This window comes from Sceloporus occidentalis, unplaced genomic scaffold, assembly GCF_023333645.1.
Source record: "Sceloporus occidentalis isolate IW3139 unplaced genomic scaffold, rSceOcc1.0.p SCAF_7, whole genome shotgun sequence".
In the NCBI taxonomy this organism is placed as follows: Eukaryota; Metazoa; Chordata; class Lepidosauria; order Squamata; family Phrynosomatidae; genus Sceloporus; species Sceloporus occidentalis.
The window spans coordinates 25,552,037-25,573,396 of NW_028316987.1; the positions used below are offsets into that span (position 1 = coordinate 25,552,037).

General features: G+C 41.4%; 2 protein-coding genes across 4 annotated transcripts in view; one reads left to right on the forward strand and one right to left on the reverse strand.

Annotated features, from left to right (window-relative positions):
• The window catches only part of LOC149309427 (zona pellucida-binding protein 2-like), a 28,038-nt gene extending 21,455 nt beyond the window's left edge, over positions 1-6,583 (reverse strand). Inside the window, exon 1 of one of the 3 annotated variants that reach the window (XM_089532436.1) lies at positions 6,506-6,583. The gene's annotated coding sequence lies outside the window, so the exon portion shown is untranslated. Of the gene's footprint in view, positions 1-1,770; positions 1,849-6,275; positions 6,389-6,505 lie in introns of those variants that run through there. The other 2 variants (XM_089532437.1, XM_089532438.1) reach the window with 2 other exon arrangements.
• A 5,950-nt stretch (positions 6,584-12,533) lies between these two features.
• GLIPR2 (GLI pathogenesis related 2) overlaps positions 12,534-21,360 on the forward strand; it is a 28,381-nt gene continuing 19,554 nt past the window's right edge. The window contains exon 1 of the mRNA XM_089532439.1: positions 12,534-12,825. Coding sequence (XP_089388565.1) covers positions 12,663-12,825 — 163 coding nt within the window. The 5' untranslated portion in view covers positions 12,534-12,662. The remainder of the gene's footprint in view (positions 12,826-21,360) is intronic.

Consider the following 21,360-nt stretch of genomic DNA (forward strand, 5'->3'; position numbering starts at 1 on the left):
CAGTCCAACCCCCTGCCATGCAGGAAATCTCAAAACATCCCCGAGAGATAGCCATCCAGCCTCTGTGTAAAGACCTCCAAGGAAGGAGACTCTATCACCCTCCGAGGGAGTGCGTTCCACTGTCAAACAGCCCTTACTGTCAGGAAGTTCCTCCTAATGTTCAGGTGGGATCTCTTTTCCTGTAGCTTGCATCCATTGTTCCGGGTTCTGTTTTGTGGAGCAACAGAAAATAAGCTTGCTCACTCCTCAACATGACATCCTTTCAAATATTTAAACAGGGCTATCATATCACCTCTTAACCTTCTTTTCTCCAGGCTAAACATCCCCAGCTTCCTAAGTCGTTTCTCATAGGGCATGGTTTCCAGACCCTTCACCATTTTTGTCGCCCTCCTTTGGACACGCTCCAGTTTCTCAGGCGGGGTACAGACCGCCGCTTTGCGGCGGTCTGCCGCCGCCGCCAGAAGGTCCGCGGGGGAGCCGGAGCCTTCAGACGGCCCGACTCCCACGCGGACCGAAAAAAGAAGCTCCAAAATGGAGCTTCTTTTTGCGTCGCGTTTGCGACGTAGCGAGGCGCCAGGGGCGCGCTCGCTACGTCAGCAGCGGCGCGACGCGTCTGGACGCTGTGCGTCCGATACGTAAAGATGGCGGCGCCCATGTAGAAGGGGCGCCGCCATCTTGTACGGACGGAGTCCGTACTAGGCCATGGGGCGTCTAAAAGAGACGCCCCTTTTTTAAAATGGGACGTCCGGAGGACGTCCCAAATGGCAATGTAGAAAGCCCCTCAATGTCCTTTCTGAATTGTGGCGCCCAGAACTGGACACAATATTCCAGGTGGGGCCTGACCAAAGCAGAATACAGTGGCACTGTTACTTCTCTTGATCTAGACACTATACTTCTATTGATGCAGCCTAAAATTGCATTGGCCTTTTTAGCTGCCGAATCACACTGTTCACTCATGTTCAACTTGTGGTCTACTTGGATTTCTAGATCCCTTTCACACGTTGTCTCGGGTTCAAATGTCAGCTTCATTGTAACATCGATAACTTGGCAGTTGAGTCAAGACAACAGTACAGAAATAAAGAGGCAAGTGTTCATTTACTTGAGAAACCTCACTTTTATAGATGTAGAATAAAAAATTGAGGGGGATCAACTTAAGGAAAATCTAAACAGCACAATGAGCAGGCTCAATAGCTATAGGATGCTAAGTGTCTTTTGAGGTTGGGAAAGAATGGAATGAAGTATTTGGAAAGAAGGCATGGTTGGACTAGAATATGAACAGAAGCATTCCACACACAGTACCATTTTCTTTCTGATCCCATTTGTTGGAAATCTAATCCTGATTTACTGTATTTAGTTGTTGTAAAATAAGAAGATACTATATGTGAAACCACTGGAATGTTTGAAAGATCTAAATAAAGTATATATGTTATGAATCCTAAAGACTGTGGAGTCCTCTGTGGGGAAGGCAAGCAGAGATGTTTGACTTTTACTACTGACTTGGGACTTTTAAAAAAAGCATTTGTGTGAATTGTTGTATAAGGTTGCCAAGGCCACACCACTAGCCCTTTTACATTACCCAGTTATAAGAAATATAATTCAGTTTTACCTGCTATGGTTCCATTCTATGGGATTTGGGGATTTGCAATTTAGAGAGGGATATTTAGAATTCTGAACATAGCACTATCTTTGATTCCCTGTACTGGGAGAAAGGTGGGATGATAATAATAATAATAATAATAATAATAATAATAATAATAACAACAATAATACCTGTATTCAGTGGTGGGTTGTGTGTTACTGTGAGACAAGGGATTGTGCTGATGGTAGCAATACTTCTAGTAGTATGTCCCATGTCAGACAGGATTTTGCTGTAGAGCCACACTAAATATGCCAAACAATTCTGGACACCAGCAGGAGTGGAAGGTGACTTTTTATTATTGTGCAGAGGGAGGCATAGTATACCTCCAGTTGAAGATCTTTTACCACAAAAACACTATGCTGAGACAGTGAAACAAGAAATGGTGCTAGACGATGAGATCTCAGGTCAAAAGCACTCAGTGTACACTGGAGTACAGCAGAAGACAACTACGAGTAGCAGTGTGGTTATCGATGAAACTTGCCTCATGCCAAAAGGGCATTCAGCTACTGATGTGCTCAGAGATGAAAACGAAGTCCAAAGCTGCACAACACATATTATAGGAACACGAAATGTGAGAAGCATGAAACAGGGGAAGCTAGACATAGTAAAACAAGCATTGGAATGTATACAAATTGCAGTACTGGGGTGAGTGAGCTAAAGTGGACAGGAATGGAACATTCTGACTCAGATAATTACACAGTGTTTTAGTCAGGAAATTAAAATCTAAAAAGAAATGGATTGTTTTTAATAATGAGGAGCTGTGTAGCAAAAGCAGACAAAGGATAATGTAAAGTCTCACCAAATAATATAAATAAGACTTCAGGGAAAACTCATCTATATAACCACAATCCAAGTTTATGCTCCAGCAAAATATACAGAAGAGGAAATTCTAAAATTCTGTGCTGGGGTCCAGGAGGAAATTGATCACATACCAAAAACAGGACTTTTTATTATTAATAATATAGGCAATTTGAATGCAAAAGTAGGAAACCAAAGATCATAGAACAATTTAGCCTGGTATTAAGAAATGAAGCAGGAAAGAGCCTGATTAAATTTTGCAAAGCCAACAGTTTGTTCATTGCAAGCACATTCTTCAAGCCATCAAACAGACAAATGTATACATGGACATCACCTAATGGCCAATATAGAAGACAAATACCTTACATGATTGGAAGCAGAAGATATTGCAAAAACAAGTCCAGGAGCAGATTGTGGCACAGACCATGAACTGATAATGTCAAAAATTAGAGTAAAGCTAAAGAAGAACACTAAACCAACCATTATGCCAAAATACAACCTGAAGAACTTAATGATAATGTAAAAAATAGATTTGCACTACTAAGCATAGTTGACTTGAAGCCAGAACAATTCTGGACTAAAGCTACTAGTCAGGGAAGAAGCAAAAAGAAAAAGAAAAGAAAGAAAGAAGACACTATCTATAGCCTAAAAAGAAGAGCATACTCAATGGATGAAGGATTAAACTCTCCAGACAGTTAAGGACAGGCATGAAGCAAAAATAAAAGGGAATAGAAATAGAGTCAGAACCCAGAATGCAACTTTTCAGTGACTTCTGCACAGTAACAAAGAGAATTATTATAATAATCAATGCAAAGATATAGAAGACAATAAAAAAATGAAGAACAAGAGACCTCTTCCACAAGATCTGAGAAAACAGTGAAAAGTTAACCCAAGTGTGGGGGTGCTATAGGAACAACAGTGGAACATACTACAATTACAAATTTCATTCAAGGAAGAACTGTTTGAACATAAATCTACAACTTTTAGTAAGTGAAGTGAAGGTGCACTCAGGGTACTTGGGAGAAATAAATTACCAGGAACAGATGGCATAACAATAGAGCAGATTCAAGTTACAAAGACAGAATCTACCCTAGTTCTATCTAAAAATTTGTTAACAAATATAGAAACAAAACAGTGGCTCACAGATTGTAAATACTCAGTATACATTCTAGTCTACAAAAAAGGGGATGCCAATGATTGAAGTAACCACAAGACCATTGCGTTAATCTCCCATGCAAGCAAAACAATGCCCCAAATTCTACAACAAATATTTTTTTTACCATATAAGGAGTGAGAAAGGCCAGATGTCCAAGCTAGGATTAGGAGAGGAAGAGACACCATAATCATATTGCAAATATATGTTGATAATGGAATGCACTACATAATTTCAGAAGAAAATCAATCAATGCTTTATAGATTACTGCAAAGAATTTGATTGCAAAGATCATGAAAATTATTGAGCGCTTTAAAAGAAATGTGTGTGCCGCAACATTTGATTGTCCTGATGTACTCAAGACAAGAAGATACTGTCAGAACAGAATATGGAAAAACAGAGTGGTCTGCAATTGGCAAGGAGATCAGGCAAGGCTGCATTTTATCACTCTATCTGTTTAGCTTGTACGTTAAACATTTCATACCTAAAGCAAGATTAGATTCAGAGGAAGGAGGCGTGAATTTGGAGGAAGGAACACCAAGAATTTAAGATATGCACATTGTACACGAAACCATACTAATAGCAAACTACGGCCTGTTACAGACAGGCCAAAATAAAGCTGCTTCAAGTCACTTTGGAGGTATGGTATTTGAATGATACATGCGTCCTAAGACTCTGGAAGCTGCACCAAAGCTGCACTCTAGTCCTTAGGACTGGGGTGTGGCTTTGGTGCGGCTTTTGGACTCTTAGGACACATGCATCATTGAAATACCATACCTCAAAAATGACTCGAAGCAGCTTTATTTTGGCCTGTCTGTAACAGGCCAGTAGCAAAGACTTTGAACGATTACTGAAGAAAGTCAACAAAACAAAACCAAAAGTATGACCACAGATGATTTATATATCTTTAAATCAAATGTTAAAAACATTGAAATAGTTCAGGATTGTCCATGCCTTGGCTCAGTTATTAACCAGAATGGAGACTGCAATCAAGAAATCAGAACACTAGGCCTTGGATGGGCAGCTATGAAAAACTAGACAAAATCCTGAAGTGTAAAGATATATCACTGAATGCTGAAGTTAGAAGTGTCCATGCCATTGTATTTCCCATTCCTGTGTATTGTATTCCATTGTATTTCTGATTTCTCAATTTTATGTGAAGGCTGGACAGTGAAGGAAGCTAATAGGAAGAAAATCAACTTATTTGTAACGTGGTGCTGGAGAAGAGTTCTGTGGATACTGTGGATATTGCCAAAATAACAATGAGTCACAGAATAAATCAAGCCTGAACTCTCTCCTGAAACCAAGATGACTAAGACATGACTCACTAGTGACAACAAGAATGCATGGTAAGGGGGAAGGTAGTAGGAGAAGAGGAACACTGCATTCTAGCTGGATAACTCAGTCAAGAAAGCCACAGCCCTGAGTCTGCAAGACCTGAGCAGGGCAGTTGAAATAGAGTGATTTGGGCTGCTGTAAGTTGAAATAAACTTGACAGTTAACAACGACAATTTAGAATTCTCAATCAGAGACCCCTAGTGTATCATGAGACTACTAACCCCTGGAGTCTGTAGGATACAGCCACGACAGTTAAAGTGGAATTGCAGTGGTGTAGATCTATAGTATAAAACAGCCCTGCAAAAGTGTGTGTCATCCCAGCCCAGTAACAACCCAGTGAGGACCCTTGTTCATAGCTAGTCCTAGGATGGCCAGATGGACAGAGGTCAAAGCTCCTATCTCTTTAATATTTGTTCTGTTGTACTATTACTTAATACAACAGACAAGGAAATAAGATAAATGCTTGGTTTTCTTCCAGTGACAAACTCTCACATTATGAAATACATAACTAACATCCAAAATGCTCAAATATTAAAATTACAGGAACTGCCTTCTGCATATGCTTATCTGATAGGCAATTGTATCTGTATCCTACTGATAGTCCTAAATATACTAGACCTACTGAATCAAGTGAAATTTACACGTTTACTCATCATGCAGCTATAGATTCAACTGGACTATTCTAGTTAGGACTAACCAACATGAACCAGACCACAATGTGTTTCAGATGATCTGGAGTACAACTACTGTACTATAATCTGTAACAAGTTACTGGTGACTCGGGCTGGCGGAAGTTATAGTTTAAAAAATTTGGGGGACACATCTGGCTCATTTATTTCTGCCACTTGGTAGTTACCCGTCAGGGGCTCTGAATCCTTCTCACAACTTTTTGTGACAAGCACAAAACTCCCTACAAATGCTGCTTTACTTCCCCACTTCACCCAGGCCTGTTACAAACAGCCAAAATAAAGCTGCTTCGAGTCACAGTGGAGGTTTCAATGATGCATGCGTCCTAAGAGTCCAGAAGTCGCACCAAAGCCACGCTCCAGTCCTTGGGGCTGGAGTGTGGCTTTGGTGCGACTTCTGGACTCTTAGGAGGCATGCATCATTGAAACACCATACCTCCACTGTGACTCGAAGCAGCTTTATTTTGGCTGTCTGTAACAGGCCCCACTCTACTTATAAAAGGTGGCTTCATCTGCTAGACTTTTTCCTGTTACACAGTTGTAGAAAAAACAGTTGAGCTTCTGTTTATTTCTCTTTTTGGTTAGGTGATAACTCAACCCATTATTAGAACTCCTGTAATATATCACAAGGCAGGCAGGCAGCTTTTCATTTATTTGTTACCTGCTGCTCCCCAGGACAGCTCTGTATAAGTGGCCAAGATTGAACTGAAGTCAGTATTTCCATCTTCTTACAATTGTTATCCCTGTTGGAAAGGTGATGGTGATGGTGAAACACCTGACAGAATAATTTGATGGAGGACCTTTGTGTCTAAAAGAAAAGGAAAAGGTGTCCTTTCTTCATTAACAAAAAGGCCCAACTCATCTTTCTCTCCCCTGTTTTTGTTTACTTACTATTTTCAATTACTGAGGAAGGGAGGAGGAGCAATAAGAATAAAAGTATGAAATGATGCTGCTGCAGAGAGACAGTTACTGTTGCCATAGTCTCTGGTTCTCTTTCTTTTCTAACTGTTGTAACTGTTCTAACTGCTTACACAGCCAGAGGTCTCATACTCTGTAAGCAACCCTTTGCAAAAAGCTTTTTAAAATGAAGCCAATAAGTTCAAATCTTCAAGGAACCTGTTCTTGTCACTGGGGGGAAATGGGTCTGACCTTCCTCCAAACCTCACTGAGGAACCAGGAAAATGGAAGCAACACAGCTGACAACAATGAACAATAAAGTGTTTCTTTAACAGGATGACCAACTAAATTAACCCAACCACCTCCCTGCACAGATTTAGAGAAAACTCAACTAAGGGAGAGACAATCTGGGGACTCCAAAACTGAAAAATGTGCAAGAAAAAAAGTTTAAAAGAAATTATGATGGATACCTCTGGGTTATTCCTGAGTGACTAGATGCATTTAAAACCAGGAGTTTCTTTAACAGTTTATAATGCAGTTTCAAAACCAAGAAAAACAATCAGGAAAAAGGTGTGCATGAAGAAAGAGAGGACTGTTTTCCTATGATAGTAAATGAAAGCAAATAGAAATGGCAAAAGAAATTTTTTAAAAAATCAAAACCACAGTCAATTGCTGAAAGGTCACTTCCACAGCTGAGCAGTAATGTAAGAAAGTCCTTGGCTGTTTTTTAAATCAGGGGGGAAAAAGCTAGGCTGAATACACAGGCAACCTCTGCAAGAGCAGACATATCTCTACAAGAAAGAGGTAGAAGTTGAGATTAAGGGATGGGATGGGCAAAGGCAGGGTTGGCATCACCCAGTGCGGTGTCACCCCCGCACAGACCTCCCATTGACCTTCCCATACCACACCATACAGAATCCTTAGCAATGATTTTGTGTACTAATGTTACTCATAAATCATAATCCCCCTATATCACTGGGAATAGTTGTGACATGAACAATTAGCAAAATTAAAATTATACATTTAAATTACAATATCATACACGCAGCCTAAATGTATATACATACACATAGTTTCTTGTGGTTACAGTGAACATTTGGTAAAATGTGATTTTTAAAAGAAAAAATAAAAGAATATATATATATATATATATATATATATATAGGGAAATTTGAAATTTTATTTTTTTTACACCAAATTAGGAGGAGTAGCTAATATCCCAGAGGATAGGATCAAAATTCAAAATAACTGGAATAGACTAGAAAGCTGGGCCAAAGCTAACAAAATGAAATTCAGCATGGAGAAATGTAAGATACTGTACTTGGGGGGTACACCTGGCTTAAGGAGATTACGTGTGAAAGGGATCTAGGAGTCTAAACATGAGTCAACTGTGTGATGCAGCAGCTAACAAGGCCAATGTGATTTTAGGCTGCATCAATAGAAGTATAGTGTCTAGATCAAGGGAAGTAATAGGCCACTCTATTCTGCTTTGGTCAGGCCTCATATTGTGTCCAGTTCTGGGCACCACAATTCAAAAAGGATGTTGAGAAACTGGAGTCTATCCAAAGGAGGGTGACTAAAATTGTGAAGGGTCTGGAAACTATGCCCTATGAGGAATGACTTAGAGAGCTGGGTATGTTTAGCCTGGAAAAGATATGGTTAAGCAGCGATATGATAGCCCTGTTTATATATTTGAAGGGAGGATGAGGATGGAACAAGCTTGTTTTCTGCTGCTCCAGAGAACAGGAACAACCAGTACAAGCTACAGGAAAAGGGATTCCACCTTAGCATTAGGAGGAATTTCCTGACATTAAGGGCTATTTGACAGTGGGACACACTCCCTCAGAGTGTAGTGGAATCTCCTTCCCTGGAGATCTTTAAGCAGAGGCTGGATGGCCATCTGTCGGGGATGCTTTGATTTGGATTTCCTGCATGGCAGAGGGTTGGACTGGATGGCACTTGTGGTCTCTTCCAACTCTATGATCCTATGATTCTATTATTCTTACAAAAGTCATCTTCCAATACACCAACTCCAGTTATACAGCTTTGAAGTCCTGCAGCTCCTTTTAACTCATCCCTGCACACTGTTAGAACTCCCCCTGAGACCACAGAATATTCAGAGCTTGAGTCATCTAATTCCTTTACTTTAAGTATTTTAGACCAATCAAAGTTATATATTCCTTTAAACCTGGAGAACCAGCAGTTGAAGTTGAGAACAATTTTAATTTTTCTTATAATTTACACATATTATTTTCTGATCTGACTGAGCCATCTGCTGCTAATAACATACAGACTTCCTTAAGTTCAAAACCTGTTGCAAATGATTGTTTAATGGCCAAGTCAAACTCAACTGTAATGGTTAACAAGAGTTTTGGCAGCCAACTACTCAAGTGAATTTTGATCTTAAATTTTCTGGAATATTGCCAGTTGGTTCAACAAAAAATGGTGACATCCTCTTTTTCAAATTCATTAGTCAATATGACATCATTCTGTTACAAGAAACTTGGCTCATGGGACTTATTACTATGGAGAGTTTCACCTCCACTATTCTCAAAGCTACCCAGACAAACAGGAATGGATGACAATAAGGGAGTGTTTGTGTCCATCCATTCTTATTTCTAATAACATCATAGCCAGAACTATTTTGGTTGCGAGATATCAGCATTCACCTCTGGTGAGTCTTTTCCAACTTTCATCTTTCAAATTCTTCATATTCATCATCTACATTCCCCTACTTACCTAAAAAGCCTCAACTGAGAACATTTGGCTCAAATTAGAAAACTTTATCCTTTTATTATTTATTAAATACTCAGAGGCATATTTTTATATGACTTAAATGCTAGATGTGGCCAAAGTGATGCTGATCTAGAATCTAAATTCCTGGTTCTCAATGAGCTAAAAGATTACATTCTGTGAAGTCAAAGGCTTTCATGGTCGGCATCCATTCAACACTATCTGACCCCATCCTCATGGGAATGTCCTACAATCATCTATACCCTTCACCACAGGCTAGTCCCATTGCAAAACTGGATCTGCCAGTTCATCCCCATGCACAAAGACCAGTTTTCTATGCCTTTGTGCACTAACGAACATCATTAAAACTGGACCTGCAACTCCATCTCCATACACAAAGGATTTGTAATTTGAATTGACATCCTCACATACCAATGCCATATATGTGACTGTGCCTGGCTTCCACTCCACCAAATGCATCTGAGGAAGTAGACTGAAGTCTATGAAAGCTCATGCTGCCAATTTCTTTCTTTCATTTAGACTCTAAGGTGCTGCAAGATCTGTCTACATAATGAATCAACAGTGTGATACAGTAGCAAAAAAGTTAATATATCCTAGGCTGCATCAATAGGAGTGCAGTGTCTAAATCAAGGGAAGTAATAGCACTCCTCTATTCTGCTTTGGTTAGGCCTCATCTGGCATACTGTGTTCAGTTCTGGACACCACAATCCAAGAGGAATATTGACACTAAGAAAGATCAAGAAAGAAGGTGCAAGGGCAGACTCAACATAAAGGAAATCATAATAATAATAATAATGGAGAATCTACATAAGTTCAACTTAGACAATGAGGAAATCAAAACAGTTAAAGATTTCCCATACCTTGAATCAAACACTGATCAGAAAGGAGACTGCAGTCAAGAAATAAGAAGACTAGGAATGGGAAGGGCAGCAATGAAGGAACTAGACAAGATTATAAAGGGTAAAGATATAGAACTAAGCACTAAAGTTAGACTTCACTAAGCCATTATGTTCCCCGTCACCATACAGTATATGGATGTAAGAGATGGACAGTGAAGAAAGTGGGGGGGGGGGGGGGAAGAGAGAAAATAAATTCAATTGAAATGTTGCATGCCAGATGGATAAACTCAATCAGGGAGATCACAGGCCAGAATCTAGAAGACCTAGGCCAAGCAGGGGAAGATAGGGGGCCTTGGAGATGTCTCATCCACAGGGTTGCCAGAATTTGAGGTTGATTCAAGGGCAGCTAACAATGACCACGGCATTGACAAGCTGGAACCAGGAATTGGGTATGATTAGCCTGGAGAAGAGAAGATTAAAGAGTGGCATGATAGCCATTTTAAAATATTTGAAGGGATGTCATATTGAAGATGGTGTGATGTTGTTTCCTGCTGCTCCAGAGACTAGGATACGGAGCAGTGGATTCAAGCTACAGGAAAAGAGTTTCCACCTAAACATTACGAAGCACTTCCTGATGGCAAGAGCTGTTCTACAGTTGGGTCTCCTTGTTTGGAGGTTTTTTAAACAGCGGCTGATGACTATCTTTCTGGAGTGCTTTGAATGTGTATTCCTGCATGGCAGAAAGTTGGACAGTGGCCCTTGTGGTCTCTTCCAAGTTTATGATTCTATGAGAACAAGTTAAAAATAATTTAAAAAAACAGACTGAAAACACTTTAAAAAAAGTTTTAAAAACATGCACACAACTGGAAAAAAATGCTGGCTTTGTTTTAAGCATCAAAGGCTCTGTGAAGCAATATGCCCTTGGTTATCCATCAAAAGCTCAAGCGGGGAGCCAATCTGATTTACCTTGGGAGGGAGTTCAACACTAAGCACTTCTGTACTCATGAACAGTAACAGAAAAGCCCAATTGTGTGATCACCAAACTAGCATCTTCCTTTAGATTATGGCTAAACCTAAACCTGTTATTGTGCAGAAAACTATATCTGCTCACTTTCCCCACAATTACATCTTAACATATTTTATTTATTAAACTTATATCTTGTATTTCTCCTAGAACTGGGATACAAGATTGAAAAGTAGTACAGATAAAATACGCAAAATTATAATCTTAAAATACAATGGAAGAAAATGTAACATTAAAATATGATTGAATTAAATGTAAATGTAAAAAAAAAAGTGAATAGATAAAAAAGAATCCTACCCAGTCTACTGAAGGCCCTCTTTGGCCTGTCAGTTGGCAAAAGCCTGGCTGAATAAAAAGACTTTTGTCTGCTGGTGAAAGGACAATATGGCCCCATACAGACAGGCCAAAATAAAGCTGCTTCGGGTCACTTTGGAGGTATGCTGTTTAAATAATGCATGCGTACTAAGAGCCCGGAAACCACACCAAAGCCATGATCCAGTCCTAAAGACTGGTGCACAGCTTTGGTGCAGCTTCCTGACTCTTAGGACGCATGCATCATGTAAACAGCATACCTCCAAAGTGACCCGAAGCAGCTTTATTTTGGCCTGTCTGTATAGGGCCTATGACAGCTTCCTTTCCGGTTTAGGGGAATGCTCAGCAGTCTGATAGCAGCCCCAGAGCAGACTCTTTCCAAAAGACAGAATCCACTGGCAGAGTCCAGTACTTGCCCTGTACTGAGCCTATGTTGAATTCTCATGTATAAACTGTTGAATTTAAGAGGTATGACTCAAGGCTAAAGATTATAGCTTGGTCGTGATCAGATTTGTTAAGAGCTGCTTCAGTATTAAGCAATAATTTGCTTGCATGAATAGGACACTGCAGATAACTGTAGCCACTTATCATGTTTTCTTGAGCAGGACTCTATCACAGCAAGAAAATGGCAAGAGAAAGCGCAGAGGAGGAGCTCGCTCCTCCTTCAAGAAAGTGGTTTCATCTGGATAGGGCTACTGTTTATAGTACATTTATCTTACTTCAAATAACAAGGCCCTTCCATGAGTTCAGTTTGCATATGCTACTATCACTAATAATGGGATAGGAAATCAACTTACGTAATGTGTGTAAACTGGCATTATCTGTGATAGTGAATAGTCATTTGTGGTCACAGTTACAATAGGCTGCCCAGTAAATTGTCTAGATCAGTAAACATCATAAAACATCATAAAGCAGCATGAGAGTAACTCCACTTCCAAGGAATCTTGTGCTTCTGGCTAAAATCGACCACTGTTGCCTCTTTAAGAATGTATTGGGCATGTTTCCAAGATCTAGTATTTTTTATCATTTTTCCACAGTCTAATGCAGAGTCTATTGCTTAACTAAATTGTTATGTAACACTGTACAGTTGGTTCTTCCATTGCTGAGTTTATCTGGAAGATAAATAATCTCTGACCACAAAGAAGCATCCAGTTAAGAAGAAGAAGGGGGTGAAATGACTTTAGTCCTTATAAGGCATCACGAGGCAACTTGAATGCTGTGAATGGGTGGTTGCATTTTCATTGTTCACAGTCTGTTTCATGCAGGCAAGGAGCTCAGATCACTACCAGGAAATTGCAAACAGCTTGTAGCAAAGCAAAAACAACAGCATTCAGAGAAGCTGCTTTTCCGGCTAACAATCAAGAACGTAACCATGGGAAAATCAGGTTAGTGGTGGTGGTGGTGGGGGGGGGGACCTATTTTTTTGCTAAAAGCATAATCTATGCTTTATTACTTTCTGTACATCTTGATGGCTCAGCTTTATGCAGCAGTTTGGGAGGAGTCTCTGTGTAGTAATGAAACTCAATTATTCCTGTAAATTATGTTTTAAAAATGATTAGTTTTAGATATGTGGTTTGAATTTCAGTACAGGAGAGTAATCTAAAAGGTTATCTGTTGTTATTTTAAACAATGGTTTCCTAGAAGGATATGATTAACGGTATGTAGGAAACAAGCAATGAGCAGCACCAGACTATTTGGCAAGAATTCAAAGGGTTTCAGTGGTATGTAGGGTCTTGGGCCTCACAGCTGTTCAGGCAAGCATGAGGAAAGGAAGGAAACGTTTCTCTTCCTTTAGCACTGTTTCAGCATAGAACTGGACTCCTTTTGTATTATATTGGCTCACGTTTAAAATTGCTGCCTATATTTTCAAAGTGATGAAGTCTGTGGAGATCGCATTCCTGTTCTAGAAGCTGCTTAGAAACAAAGCATTTTTGGAAGCAATGTTATTCTGGATCAGAATCAAGGATGTGTGGAAACTAAGATGGTGGGATGAGGATGCTTTCACTTTACATTGCTTCTTGTTCTTTTGGCTGTCATCAAATACTGTCCAATAAGAATAAAACAGACGTCACTTACATTAGTATAACAGTAAGGCAATACAAGCAAATGCTGAACATACTGTGTTTCTGTGATTTATACAGATTTTAAAAGCATAGAATCCCTGCCAGAAATAAAGGTGGCAATCCTTAAGTCTCATTGTTCCAGTTTTACACTACTTGGTATAGTTTGATCACATAAACCATTTCAGAACTGTAGTCACTGGTGGGTGGTATTATCAGGAAACAAGAAGTAGCTATTATTTATTTAGTCAATTTGTAGACAGCTTGTGACATCTGGAAAAAAAATGAAACTAAGGAGCTTATCGCTCACCTTTTTAAGCCGGCTCCAGCTTCCTGGGCTGGAGCTGGGACACGGGCTGGAGGCAGGGACTATCGCTCACTAAATCGGCCTGAACTGCCAGCTGCCATCAGCCCTGGTGAAAGTTGGGTCCCAGTGGCACTCCAACAGCACATTTTAGAAGCTGGAAGCTTTCTGACTTTGCTGAATCAAAACCATTCTGTTTCTCCGTATTCTGGTTCTTACAGTGGCCTCTTGAAGAAGGGAGATATATTGCAATTCAAATATTCATAACATTCAAATTTTCATTAATACAGTTCTACAATTTTCAAGATACCGCTTGTATCTGTTTTAAGAAACATAAAGACAAAACAGAAGAGCAATGCAGGCTTAAAATATAGTCCTATCAGCTTATCTTCATCTTCCTCTTCTCTAGTATTTTCAGGTTAAGTCTGTCGTGGGATATATAGGCCTGTTACAGACTGCCAAAATAAAGCTGCTTCGGGTCTCTTTGGAGGTATGCTATTTAAATGATGCATGGGTCCTAAGAGTCCGGAGGTCGTGCCAAAGCCACACTCCATTCCTAAGCACTGGAGTGTAGCTTTGGTGCAGCTTCCAGATTCTTAGGGTGCATGCATCATTTAAACAGCATACCTCCAAAGAGACCTGAAGCAGCTTTATTTTGGCAGTCTGTAACAGGCCATAGTGACCTTGTTCTGATTTAGTTCAAAATTTGCACAATAAAAGCTTTTTCTGGATGTCAAAAACAAAGAGGGGTTATCTGCAAGCTAGAACCAAAAAGGTACCTCCTTTGGCATTGGTTGCTCTACGGTTCCCCCCTCCCAAAGTCCCACCCCCTGCTCTCAAGCAAAGAATAGCACTGGAGGGGATTCCAAAACCGCCAGCGAGCCCCAACTGTTCCTTCACCTTTGACGGTGTTAGAGACACTCCCTCTTCTCTCCTAATTGAGAGAGGGAATGCCAGAGAAGGAGTGGTTTGGTGAAATGTCTCCATTTCACTCCCCCAAAATGCTTGCTCCTAAACCCAACTGAGGTGGGATCCCGTCTTGACAGCGGTGGGCAGTTGGTAAACTTGGCCTTTATTGGCCCCAGGAGAGCCTGGCATCCTAGCTCCTCCGCCGCTGAAATGCCGCCTTTGGAGGGCAGATGGTGGGTGGGCTTTTATAGCCCCTGGAGAGCCTGGCGTCCTCGCTCCTCCGCCGCCAAAACGCCACCTTTGGAGGGCAGATGGTGGGCAGGCTTTTATAGCCCCAGGAGAGCCTGGCGTCCTCGCTCCTCTGCTGCTGAAACGCTGCCTTTTTGACAGGGAGGTCTTTCACATATCATGTTCATAGGCTGTGTAACACTTTATAGGTAAGCGGTAGGGCAATGAGCTGGGCCAACAAACAAGTCAAGAAATTGCTTTCTCACCCTCTGACTACCTCAGTGCAACCTCCAGTGCCCTTTGCAGGCATCCCCAATCTTTATAACAGGAATGGCAAATACTAACTGTATTCTGCTGATGTTGTAACTTCCATTTGTGTACACAATCTCTGTGTGTATGTATATCAGTGTGTTTATATAAACTCTAGTCAGACAAGTTGTACTAGTTGGAAAGTTGTTCTGTAAATAAGTTGTTCTGCTAGCAACACTCCTTATGGCTTTATGTATGTGCTTGCTTTAACTGCTGTGGCCTACAGATTTCTGGGTGACTGATTCTGTGAGTTTTGTCAGCCTGATCATTTGATAGTGCATACAGAGATACCTAGAAACCAGAGTAGTGTTCCTTTGAGGCAAATTCCCCATGTTATCAGTTGTTCTTGTTCTTTCAGAGCACAGGCCAGAGAAACTGGTTTTGTGTGGTAGAGGTGATGATGCTGGAGAATTTTGTTTTGCCAGTTTTTTAAAACTAACCAATCTCATTGGCACTTTCCTGATGAACATGTAGATTGATATGCAGTTATCCTTTGAAATGTGCTTTATTTCCTGTATTTTTCAATGTAGTTCTCAATACAAAATTCATATGTCATTGAGGCTGTCTCCTCCACAGTGAGGTGCACAACATCCTGTCATTGTGAACAGGCACACCTTTGCTTTGAATTTGTTAGAAGCGGGTAGTCAAGGAGCCGCTGAAGCAGGCTCACTCAGGAGGTAGGGAAGTCCAGGATCAGGCACTTGAAAATTTGTAAGTGCACTCCAGATCTGTCCCAAAGGGGTTTTAAATATGAACAGGATCTGTCCCAGTGAAATGGCAAGTAGGTACAGAACATGGCCTGCAGAGGTTGTAAGTATGCACAGGAGCTGGTTGTCGGGACTGTAGGTTGCTACAAGCTCCATCTCAAGGTGTTGAAAGGGAAGCACAACCATGCTTGATATGGATATGTGAGGCATAAGAAAGCCCCCAGTCCTTTACTGGCAAAATCAAGTACAGTCCATCTCCTATCTGCACCAATTGCCACTTTCACCTGCAGACAGTTTTTCTCTCTTTCTTGCTTCCCTACTTACAGTCCACCTGGGCCTGATGTAAAGGGCAATCAGCTGGCAAGAGAAAGATCCCAGGGGGGTTATCTGCCAGCATGTCTACCATAACTTTGTGGTAGTTGACTGGTTTAGTACACCCCCTATCAGATTGGGTGTGGGCATCCTTTCCACTCTCTTGCAAACTTGCTCTTCCTCTTGCCTCAGTTCTGTTCCTCATTTCCCTCTTCCCAACCTTTTGAAAGACTGGTTCTTGCCTGCTACCTGCCTGCTGCCATGTTTCCCAAGGCTTTACCTTAGCTGAGCCAGCAGCTGTCTGTGTTTTACCTTGGATGATACCAGCCAATGTGCTGTTGCAGGGTGGCACCTTTAGTAAGTGTCTTCCTTCTACAGCACATTTTAGGAAAAACATGGGCAAAGGCCATTTTGATTTGCTCTTTAAACAAACAGAAGGAAATAGATCACTGAGCACATGCAAAAATTAGTCTCAGATCCTTAGTTGGAAATAGAAGAACTCCTTTGATTGGTTGGTGTCTCTGATGCCACTATCTTTGGTTTTGCAGCTGTCAATTTTGCCTGAGGTTTTTTTTAAATAAAAGAAATGCAGGATAAACTTTCATGTTTACTTTTTTTTTTCATTTGTGGTGTCCTGGATCTGGAATACACTGGTGCCTCGGGATACGAAATGATCGGGTTACGAAATTTCCGGGATACGAAAAAGTTGGATTGGCAAAAACTGTTTCGGGTTACGAAATATTTTTCGGGTTACGAAATTCATTTCGGCGCGAAATTCAAATGCTGCAAAGTGCAGCTACTGTATATTTTCGGGTTTTCGGGTTACGAAATTTTCGGGTTACGAAAGGAATGGCGGAACGAATTAATTTCGTAACCCGAGGCACCAGTGTACTGTTTCTGGGGAAGCCTTACTAGGCATTGAGGCTGTAGTCCATGTGGAGCCGGGTTGAGGTCTTTTAAAAAATTTTCTTTGAATAAATAATAAATGTTAGACTTTTAAATTCAAGTTTAGTATTTAACAAATAAAGGCATTTGATCTAAATATAAATGAAAAAGCAAGGCATTCATGTACAAATCTCGGTTTTAAAAAAGTCATAATAACTAGCCGTACTCAATTAAAATAGTCTCCATCCAGTGATTAAATATACAGTAAGGCTTGTGAGGAAAGATAAAGAAAACTACTACAGTGACCAATGCAGAGAAATAGAAGACAACAACAAAAAGGGAAGAACAAGAGATCTATTTCACAAGATCCGGGAAATCAAAGGAAAATTCAAACCAAGGATTGGGACAATCTGTCTGTGACAATAAAAATAATATAATTCAAGACCAGGGAGGAATAAAAAGATGTTGGATGCAATACACAGGAGAATTATACACAACAGATGGCAAAATGAAGGACACATGGAATGAAGAGCCATATGAAGATGAACCCCAAATTCTATAAAGCGAGATAGAAACTGCAATAAGAGAAATAGTAAAAAACAAATCACCAGGAACAGATGATACTCCATTTGCGCTGCTGTAGTCCACATTGACAGAGTCAACTCTAGTGCTAACTAACATATGTCAACAGATATGGAAAACAAAATGATGGCCAACATATTGGAAGCAGTCAATGTACATCCCCCATCCACAAAAAAAGGAGATACAAAGGACTGCAGCAACTATAGGACCATAGCAGGGATCTCCAATGCAAGCAAAATTATGCTCAAAATTCTGCAACATAGACTCCAACCATACATGGAGTGAGAAACCCTAGAGGTCCAAGCGGGGTTCAGGTAGGGAAGAGGCCCTAGGGACCACATTGCAAACATACGGTGGCTAATGGCATGCAACAGGGAATTCCAAAAGAAAATCAGCATGTGCTTTATAGACTATAACAAAGCCTTAAATTGCATTGATCATGAAAGGCTATGGAATGCCTTTAAAGACATGGGAGTACCAACACATCTGATAGTCCTGATGAGGAATCTGTACTCAGGACAAGAAGCTACTGTCAGAACAGAACACTGAGAAACAGAATGGTTTCCAATTGGCAAAGGAGTCAGACAAGGCTCTATCCTTTCACTCTGGCCCTTTACAGACGGGCGTAAAGTATGTCCTGAGGACGTACTAGGGTTAGGGAAAGTCCGTGCCTTATGCGCGCACCTAACCCTAATACGTCCCCAGAATGTACAAAATGGCAGCGCCTGTTCCACACGGGGGCTGCCATTACGACATCATGAATGCACCACCTCCAAATGGGGTGACGCGGACGTGATGTCTTTGCGCTGCATGAGGGCGCATAGAGTGCCCTTTCTGCGGCACTAGAAGGAGCTCTGAAAGATTGAAAATTAATAGGCATATGATGAACAAAGGAATTTCCAAAACACCAACATGGAGGTGGGGATTACTAATGTCTAACTATTTAGCCCCCTCTGGGGTCCAAAATATACTGCCGAAAGAAACCAGTTTGAGATCACTTTAACTGTCCTTGTTTAGTGCTAGGGAACCCTAGGAATTGTATTTTATTGTGGCACCAGAGCTCCTTGACAGAGAAGGCTAAATGTCTCACAAACTTACAGTTTCCATGATTCCCTAGCACTGAGCCAGGGCAGTTAAAACGATCTCAAACTGGATTATTTCTACAGTGTGTTCTGGAACTGAATCAGTTAAGATGCATTGATTTCAGTGGGGCTAGATGATGATGATGATGATGATGATGATGATGTATTTATAGCCCACCCAATCACTAGGAATCCGGGTGGTTTACAACAGTAAAAATGCATTAAAAATACAATATGACTTACTCTTCTCAAATAAATCCTGTGTGAACTCACAAAACTTTCTGAATTAAGGATGAGGTTGGATTCCCTTGGCTGCTTGCATGGCTGACTTCAGCTTTATTGGGCATACCTTTCCCTGTCCACAAGCAAGAGAGAACAAGAAGGAAGAGAGAATTTTTTAAATGTTTTCACTGCTTGCAGCCACTGAGCAAGAGCTCTGATTGACTAACCAGCTTGATGGTCTAGTCCACAAGGTGTAATTGTTCCTTGTACAGTATTTCGTTACAAGCTCTTTGTAGCCTTTACAATTCCAAGGTTTTCACATGGTTTGTGCCTAAAATGGTCATAAGATAGATCTAAGACCTACACTGCCTATTCGCTTCCGAGCTCAATATAAGGCGTTGGTAATTACCTATAAAGCCCTAAATGGCTTGGGTCCAGGATACCTGAAGGACCGCCTCTCCCCATATATTCCGTCCCGCACCCTCAGAACATCCGGGCAGCAACTCCTGAAGGTGCCAGGGGCTAGGCTTTCTTCCGTCACTAAGCGGACGTTTTCCATCGCCGCCCCGGCCCTCTGGAATACGCTGCCCGCTGAGCTCCGCTCGACTACCTCCCTGGCCCAATTTAAGAAGGATTTAAAGACCTTCTTATTTCATCAAGCATTCCCCCCATGAACATCTTTTAGGGCCTCCCTCCTCTTCCGTGGCCATGAGGAAGGGCTAACTGGGGTTTTATCTTTTTCATTGCTTTTATTGTTTCTTTGATGCACTGTTTGCGCGCGATTTGTTGATTTATGTATTTTTCACTGTTGTACACCGCCCTGATCTATGGAAGGCTGCGGTATATAAATAAAACTTTTATTACTGTATTGGCCAGGATTTAATGTACCTCTGCAGTCTTCTATCCCAATACTGGACAACTTGCCTACTGCATCATCCCAGATGCCCTTTCTGATTGGGTAGGCAGGCGAATTCAGAAAGGAAAATGGCCACCCTATGGCCTTTTCACACCACATAGTTATAGCACTGGGATTCCACTTTAATTGCAATGTTTACAGCCTATGAAATACTAGGACTTGTAGTCTGGTGAGGCCCATAAGCTACAAATTCTAGGATTCCATAGCGTGCATTTATGTGATCTCTTTTCCAATGACATCCCTAATGGAGGTAGTGAAGATGACCTTGAGTGTGTTTTTGGAGAACACCAGGGTGTGTTGGGAGAACATCAGAATTTATGCTGAGGCTGCCTTGACTAGAGCAGGCCAGCACAGGGCAGGACGTATGCTTGACCTGATCAACAGTGTGGGTGGAGATGGTCTAGAAATAGTAGGGCTCAATATGATTCATTATCACCCTTATGCCATCTTCTGGTAAAGTAGGATTTAGGAACCTCTGGCACCCAGGCTGGATGCTGCCCACGTGGGTTTTTAATGCAACCAGCAAGATTCTGATCATAATCCGAGATAAGACAACATTTAAGGGCAAGGAAGTTGCATGAATCTGATCTGTGCTTTGAATCATGGGGAGATATTTCACTGGAGCTTACTCCTGGTTAGACATGCACAGAATTGAGCTGTGTGTTGTATGGGAAAATATCCACATTGGTTAGTAATACACCTGACTCTACCTAATGCTGAAACATGGTCCTACAGCTGTGATGGTGAACCTATGGCACATGTGCCAGAGATGGCATGCAACACCATTTCCCCAGCACACGGTAGGGAGAGGAGGAGGAAGAGGCTCATGCCTGTTCCTTCTTCTTTCTGACCCTTCCTAGCCTCCACTTGCCTCTTTGGAGGCAGCTGAAAGCCGAGAATGGTTCGGGGAGAGGAGGTGGCATGCGCCTGTTCCTCTTCCTTTTATGATCCTTCCTGGCCTCCAGTTGCCTCTTTGGAGGCAGTTGAAGGCCAAGAACGACGCAGGGAGAGGTGGAGACACGCGCTTGTTCCTCCTCTTAACTGATCCTTCCTGGCCTCCAGTTGCCTCTTCAGAGGCACTGAAGGCTGGAAATGGTGCGGGGAGAGGAGGAGGAACAAGCGCGTGTCTCTTGTTCACTCTTGTTCATCTTCTTCCCCCTGCCCCTCTCCCCCCGGGTATTTAGCTGTCTCTGAAGAGGCAGCTGAAGGCCTGGGAGGGTGGAGGAAGAAGTCCAGCCCCAGAAACCCCAGAGGGCAGAAGTCCTGCTCCTGGCACTGGGTAACACCTGGTGTCAGAAGATCTTTTAGTTTGGGCACTCAGCCCCTATAAATTTCACCATCACTGTCCTACAGTTATTCCCAAACTGGAATTTGGGCTATGTGTCAATAAAAATTTCCCACTTC